The following is a 7,955-nucleotide window of genomic DNA, read 5'->3' as shown; positions in this document are numbered from 1 at the left end:
AGATAGCAGGGATGTAAGATACTATAAAACTAACTTAATTTTAGAAATCAAAAGAAAAAAACTTTTTGCACTTTTACTATCACATGCAAATAATTACTTCTCTTTTCACTCCCCAGCAGAAGTACAAGAGAGTGGCCCGATCTTTTCCACGCACAATAATTTGGAAAAGAACTTAACTGGGGAAGTATACTTCTGTAGCTAACAAAAAGTTAACAATTCTGAAAACAAGTCACAGTTCATAAAACTGAAAGTTACGTGTGATTTGCACCTTCTGGTATTTAATATCAGCAGAGCAGGAAAATTTGTTTTTACATCATGTGGTGAGCTACCAAGAAGGAACCACGGAGAACTGTTACTTGTCACTTCAAGTGCACACTGAGTATCGCTGTTGAACAAGGGACAGCTTCACCTCCGCTGATAAAACAACTCAAATGAAATCAGCGAGCTGTACCAGCAGCCAGTCTGGCTCCCGAACGATCGCTTTGTCCCTATTTCCCCCCCCGTCCGTCAGAACAGGCAAACTCCGTGCGTAGAGACACAACCGCTCGCTCGCCTGAGTCTGTAACGGGGACGAGAAACATAGCAGCTAGCCCGTCTAGGTTCTATGTTTGCCATGCAATACGAGTACTGCAGGAGAACTTGCACACAAAACCATGGTTTTCACAGCCTTTGTATTTACTTGGTTATTTCCCCCCCAACACACGCAGAAGAATGGAAGAAAAAAAAAACCTAAAACCCACAGTTATAAATGGAGGTGCTGAGGGGGTAGAAGGGAAATGCTAATGTTAAATCCTCGCACGCAGGTATTAAATAAATAATGATGAGCGCCCTACTCTGATAAAAGACAGAATATGCTGGAAAAAGCCAACAGGTTTACAGACCGATTTGCATACACTGTACAAGAGCCATTATCTGCTGCCGGAGAACGCACACCCAGGACACACAAAGCATCCTTTCCACGGTCAAGTTTTTCCAATCGCCTTACAAGAAAGATTGAACAGCAGATATTTTTGCTTTCCACATCGAATAAATGAAGAAATTACATTTCACAATTGTTAACAATTCAGGTACTTTCAGCACTATGAGGTTTTTTGATGCACGGCACTGAAAGCAGATGCCCGCGTGGATCAGAATTAGGGATCGACATCCGCATGAGCCTCTTCCCCAATAACTCTTCCTCCGAACTGCAAACAGCCTACAGCAGCTATCGGCATCCCAACGCTTGTTCAACTTCGCAATGACAGTGCACATCTATCCTAAATATCTGTGACTATCATACAGGTTTGTGTTTTTCCAGTTTGACCGCAGTCATCGTTTACAGCCTTTAAAATGATTAAAAATTATCTTTGAATTCATTGCATTTCAGAACTTTTAACACTTTTAAATATTTAAACTTCTCTGTCATTCCAACACATTACTGAAATAAAAGGAGAAGGGTTCTGTAAGCGTCCCTAAACTGCAGATGTGATCAACGATTTTTTTTACTAAATTAAAAAAAACCTCCCAAACCCAGTACAGGTAGTTTAAAAGTGAATAATGATTTTGGTTTTTTTTTTTATATATATGTAAATATATATAACATGCGTAGAAATGAACAGTTAACTGCATAAATACATTATATTGTGTTATGAATCAAATCAAAGCAATCGCCAAGCTGAATAATAAGTTAGAGAAATGACAACTCTGGCTTTATATATATATTTATAAAAATAGATATGAGTGTTCTCAAAGCAGTTGATAGAGAATGCCTACTGAGTAAGAAGTCGCCACGGGTTATCTGGCTAAGAAATCAGAAGATGAAAATTTTCACAGTTATTTTAACTGCCACTTACATTCATTCTAACGGCAACACTAGTATATATTACTAAGATGTTTACGGCATATATCACAATTGAGTTTTCCAGTGTTCACAACTTACGACTTTAGATTTGTACACTTGCTATTCACTAAAAAAAAACAGAAGAAAAAAAAAGGTGTGATTCTTACCGCTGGAAGCTACTTTTCCCTACCGCTTTATACAGAACTTTGAACCCTGGCATGCTGATTTTGGCAGATTCATTCACTGAACGTTCCTATTTCGGTCATTATGGTAATCGCCTTTAAACTTAACCACTTACTACACGATAGCGTTGCAAATTCAGTCAGCGTACAGCTAGGCAAGATGCTACCTTTCAAGCAGCTTCTCTGAACATGAGGGGTTTTGTTTAACTCTTTACCTTTAGTTCCACTTTAAACAGTTAAAACAAGTGAGTTGCTACTACCATCAGCTGTAAACAATGAGTTCCCAGTAGACGTAAACCCTGATTTCTAGTATACAGCATCCAACGCCCTACTGCAGAACACAAAGATGGGTCAGGATCTGGAAAACCCAGCCCCAACTCTGATTTGCTAGCCAAGGGCACGCAGAACCCCGCGCCCAGCGTTCCCCCCTGCAAGGCAGAATTCCACCTCTGCCACTGGAATTCCAGGATCTCTACTGGGGAGGTGAACGTCACAGCCATCCGTCAATCCTATACTGGGCCCATCTCAGGAAAACATACCAAGATAAATGCACAAAAGTCTGCAATAAAGAGATTAGAGAAAGTAACAAGCAAGAAAAAAAAACCCCAAACCTAAGAAGTTGCCCTCAAAAGGAGATGAGGAAAAAGGTCAAATTAAAAATTCTGACATGCTCCCTTCTGCCTCCTTCCAACTGCGACTAGAAGACAATTTTTGCTGTTCACGTGCTCTGCTCTACAATCCAGTATCCTGTAAAAATTAATAGTTCAAAAAGCTTGCTGAACGAATTATTAGTAAAGTCAAGAGCCTATACTTCAAGCTGGAAACACAAAGTTTACTACAGTAGTACATTCAGTTTTTCATCATCAGTGACTAAGTCGTAACAACAGTATCTGGCTGCACTCACTCCACTCACACGCCGATCAAGCACCTCAGCTGCAGACGGGCTCTGCAGTGCAAGGCCAAGGGCAGACACACCATCCCATAAGCCAAATGTTAAATAGGTTAAAAAAAGTTCTAATTTTACAGAAATGCTCATTTTTCAAAAATAATGTTCTCTTATCCTTTTCCTCCTACACTGAGGGACAGGTTAATTTGTCAATTCATATTCTTTCACTTTGTCAAAATGCTAGTTTCACAACCCCAAAACTGATTTCAAGCAGGAAACCCTCCGCAAATTAAAAACAGAAATACAAAAATTATAATCTCTATATTTATATTGATTGGAATCCTCCAGCATTTGTGAAATCACTTTTAGAGATGAATTTTGGGACCCTCCACAACTTCTCCACACAAGCCACGCTCCAGTTCAGTATTCCCCTTCACGAATACTTCTTTCTCACAGTCTCCTTTGCTGCTTACTAGTCCACAGCTCAAATTCAACAGAGAATAATTGGCTGGACAAGCGTTACTTTGGTGACCGGGGTGGCACGTACTGCTCCTTGCCGATACGTCGAGGTGCTCCCTGAGGCGACGATCTGCGTCCAAACTGGCGCCTCTGTTCCCTGATTTTTCCAGCAGCTCCCCTGGGAGGCCCGTTGCCTCGGAACCCAGAATAATCCTTCATTCGACCTTCAACTTTGTCGTGAGCCTTCTCCGGAGCCTTCTCAGGTGTGCCATTTTCTTCATTTTTGGCAGGAGGAACTATGTTGGTGCGATGTTCCCTCAGAGGCTGAACAGGAACTGGAGGAGGCTCCTTTGGGGGCTTCTGGCAAACTTCAGCATAACTGAGCTTGCGGGGCTCCTTTGGGACCAAGGGAGAAGAGCAAGGTTTACGTACCAGAATAACCACGCTACGCTCTCCCAGCCTATCCCAGGCACAACAGCAAGAACACGGAGAGTGAGCGATTACACCACAGCTGTGGCAAACCGCACAAGAGAAGGCCCCAGGTGCTACATCAGCACATCCAAGAGAAAGCTCCCCACGCTCCCCACCCTCGCCCTGCTCTGGGCCGTACCTGCATCGGCAACGCCGGAGCGGCGCTGGCACTGCCAGGGGGTGAAGTGGTATTTGTCCTTGGCGGCTTTGCAGCACTGACAGGAGAGACAGACACCGGTGGGGAACTGTGGCTTGTAACATCTTTCTGAGCACACGCGTCTTCTGGTTTGCTGTCTGGCTGAACTGTGCTGTTAAATCAAGAACAATTTAACATTAAAACCTACTCATGCAGAAATTAAAGAAAGAAAATACTGTCTCAAACATTAAGTCACAACTGTTTTTTTGCAGAACAGGATGGCACCACCATTACCACCATTATTTCCATCTAGTGGCCTCTAGAGAAGCTGCCTACCACAAACAGAGAAGAAACAACAAACGCTACTGCTACATTGCCAGCCACCAGCTACAACTTGCATGTTAGCTGAATCGAGAATATTAAACTCTGCATACCTCAACACCACAGCGTCAGTCTGACTGGGTGAACTCTCACTCGTCACAGGCTGCGGGACGGTGCTGAGCGTCTGTTCTTCCTGAGCAGGAGCTGCACAGCTGGGCAGCAAGTCTTTGCTTTCCTGTACAGAAAACACAAATGGCAAAATACGGAAAGATCGCAGATGTGTTTAAACTGCTCCTCAATATGCCAGCTTGAGACATCAAAGAAATGGAATATTTCCAAACGCTGCTCAAGTCCTGGTTATAGGAATTGTACTGCTTTGGAGCACTGTCTTTAAACCAGTCACTCTTTACATGGTCAAAACAAATAGTGGATAAAATGAGCAGCAGGGATATCTCGCCCAAATTATCAATGCTTGGTCCCACCAGCTCAAATAAGACTCACCAGGAACCAGCCCTTGCCTACACTACCCACAAACTGCTCCTATTTCAACAGACACCACTCATCTGCCTGCTTCATTCCAAAACAGTGCCGAGCTTACCATACCGTAATTACAGAAACTTCAGCTAAATACCTGTAAAAAGGAAATCCCACAACAGAAAGACAGAAAACACGGCTATATTTTTCAAAAAAGCGTCATGTTTGGTCTTTCTTTAAGCAGGGGAGGAGGGGGACACGGCATGTACGTATTACTGTGTGCACAGCAGAGGCAGGAGCACGTACCTTTTCTTTGCAGACTCCTTTAACAATATCGGACATCCTGCTCTCCAGCACAGGCTCTCCCGGGATTTTTGCTGTGCTGCCAGGCAAAGGTGGGAAATTTGATGCTAGCAAGTCAAACTTTGGTGTCTGAGTCTTTGTTTCTGGTGAAGGCTGAGGTCTCTAGAGAAGGAAAACACCAGAGCTTTAACACCCAGCACTAAAAGCAGAATTTCCTAGAAACGCTGAATACCCACAGCGCAATCTGAGGATTTAAGGACTATGCCGTTCCTTCAGTAAATGCAAAGCCAACACACTGCACTTTGTGCAACTCTGCGCAAGAAGGGAAGAGGAACTTACTGAAACCCGGTCATCCTCTCGTCTCCTCCGACCTCTGAAAATGTTCCTCCTTTAAAGGCAAAAAAAAAGTCAGTAAGTGCCATTCACCGAGCTGAAGAGCCCACTCATCCGCACAAAGGGGAGCCTGTGGCAGAAGAGGATTTACAGCCGCCGACTGATGTTTCTCAAGATACAGTTCTGGGATGTCCTCCATCTCCAGGAGGGGTCAAAGCTCTTACACTCCTGGAACACAGCCAATATGGGAAACAATTTCTCTTTTCTCTCCCTGTGGAGGAGGTACCCTAGAGCACTGTATCTGAACAAGCACAGTGACAATTAGACTACAATATTATAGAACAGTATCCTATAATTCTATAGCAATAAACTTATTAATCTGATTTCTCACCTATCTGTCTTGCTCACTCATTTTTAAGGTGTCTAATCCCTGAACTAACAGATAAAAGATAAAAACAGTTGATCTCACAATGTTTAGGAGAATCAAATTCCCCAATAGAGGATTTGCTTATTATTTACATCAATACAAATACCAACTTTAATTCAGCAACTGTTTTAATTCTGGGGACAAATCAGGCAGTTATGTCAAACTAAAGACACCTCGCTATCTTACAAGAACGACTAGCTGTGCAGCCAGGCAGGAAGCATTCATGCTCCCAGTTAAGTATTTATCATGCCTGGTTTATTTAAATGTCAGTTTTCTCCTGGTCAGTCTTTATAGGAATCTATATTGTGCCAACGGTTGATGATCCTCGACTCACACAAGCCCTCTGAGCCTCCAACACCGTGTCCCAACCGCACTGTTGAGTTGCGGCACAAAGCAGCGCACGCAGTTCTTACCTGCCCCTGCCAATGCCATAATCTCCGTTCTGCTCCATCTGTGCGGTTGGAGAATCCTTCTGGGAATAGCCTTGGTCTTGCTGCCCGGTTAACGTACTGTTATGCCGCTCCATGACAAAATTCCTTGAGTTGGTTCTGTTCAGTGGTCCGTCCCCTAGCGGCACGGTACTGACGGCAGCTGGACCCTCCGCAGTGTGTTCCGAGCTGTTAGACGATCGGAAATGAGGCTTCACGCTGCAGGACACAGAGCAGCGGCTGTGTAACCCCGAGTTTAAAGAACAAGATGCAAAACTACGACCAACTACAGCTAATTCGTAGCTGACAAGAAAGGAAGAGGTCAATAAATGCTGGAACTCCTTCAGAGAAGTTGCGCCCTACCTACATTTGTCAAGAACAAAGAAGTTGTTCTTCCTTACCTCCATCTAGTCCTTTTGTTCTGGTTTTCTTTCAACCTCCCCTCCTGTCAAGTGTTGCCATTTGAAGAAAACACCGGGATCACTGCCCAACAGATACCAAAGCAGAGGGGAGGAACCAAAACCCAACCCAACCAACAGAAAAAACCAAAACCTAGTGCTGGTGGAAGAGCCAGAAGAACCCAAAGAGGGATTCTTCATCTGTCCGGGCCTGCAGCATGGACACAGGGCTCTGGAGAACTGAGCCAAGCCTGAGGAACAAACTCATCTGGCCACAAGCAAAAAAACTGAACTGAAACAAGAACCCAGGAGTAGACAACGACTAAACAGGCTGAAGAGACCAGGGGAGAGAGGAGGTTAGGGTCGCTGAGAGCCCACCTCCCCATGAGCTTGAAAAAGGAGGTGAAAAGTCTCACTGCTCTGTTATCCAACACCCACAACACGGACTCTGCAGTTTACAGTACCCCAGACATTTTACCCAGTTATTGATTATTCAGCATTAAAGCTGCGTTTCCTTTGACCATGGATGCAGCTGTGCATGCTCAGTGCTTCTGCAAGATAAGACTCGGGGCCTTAAACACAGAATCACCCAGAAAAACTGACCTGGATAGAAAAACATCACTTTCACCAATATTAGCACTGAGGATCCGCTGTTACAAAGACTCAGTCCTCCTTTCCCACAAGGATGTTGCAACAAATCAGGGCAGAACAAATATGAGGGGCTTAAACAAATGTTTAGCTACAGAGAAAATCCAATACTTAACTATTAACTGCCTGTATGACAAAACAAATCAAGGTTAATGAGCCAGGACAGAAACCCAAAAGCAGCAGCCGGATGAACCTCTCCGAATCAACTCTTTTGCCGTTCGAGGGAAGATACGCTGAACAAAGGTTCATTCTTATTTCACAGCTTCAAGCAGCACCAAGAACCAGTTTTAAGGCCCCAACGCGGTTACATCTGGCATCAGTGAAGACCATAGGTATGAGGCAGTGAGGTAACTGAATTCTTCCGTTTTGTTCAACTCATTCTTCAAATGGAAGATTCTCAACTCACTACTCAGCCCTCAGATCTCATAATCTTACCCGTCATTGAGAAGGCCACAATCTTGTCTGGGCAGAAGAGCAAAGCAGAAAAGACAAGGAAAAATAAGGAAGAAAAAAAAGCAGAGAGAAGGAGAGATGATGTGAGAGAGCAAAAAGAAGGAAAAGCATGAAGTGCAGGCTGCCCAGACGATCGACTGTCGACCTGTTCTCTCTTAGCGCGATACTTGATCATCACTGGGCCGAACCTTCCAGGCTGTGCCTCGCTGTTACCGTA

The 7,955-nt window shown here is 44.0% G+C and overlaps 1 protein-coding gene across 1 annotated transcript in view; it reads right to left on the bottom strand.

Moving 5' to 3' along the window:
• Positions 1–2,604: 2,604 nt before the first annotated feature.
• The window catches only part of LARP4 (La ribonucleoprotein domain family, member 4), a gene marked incomplete at its 5' end in the record, with an annotated part of 13,068 nt that continues 7,717 nt past the window's right edge, over positions 2,605–7,955 (bottom strand). The window contains 8 exon segments of the mRNA XM_010078156.1: positions 2,605–3,387; positions 3,390–3,511; positions 3,514–3,742; positions 3,957–4,125; positions 4,388–4,509; positions 5,055–5,213; positions 5,391–5,439; positions 6,225–6,458. Of these exon segments, the coding sequence (XP_010076458.1) occupies positions 3,253–3,387; positions 3,390–3,511; positions 3,514–3,742; positions 3,957–4,125; positions 4,388–4,509; positions 5,055–5,213; positions 5,391–5,439; positions 6,225–6,458 (1,219 nt within the window).

Source organism: Pterocles gutturalis, unplaced genomic scaffold (genome assembly GCF_000699245.1).
Source record: "Pterocles gutturalis isolate BGI_N339 unplaced genomic scaffold, ASM69924v1 scaffold32868, whole genome shotgun sequence".
NCBI lineage: Eukaryota > Metazoa > Chordata > Aves > Pterocliformes > Pteroclidae > Pterocles > Pterocles gutturalis.
The sequence above is the reverse complement of the archived record's forward strand: the minus strand, read 5'-3'. Positions and strand labels throughout refer to the sequence as shown.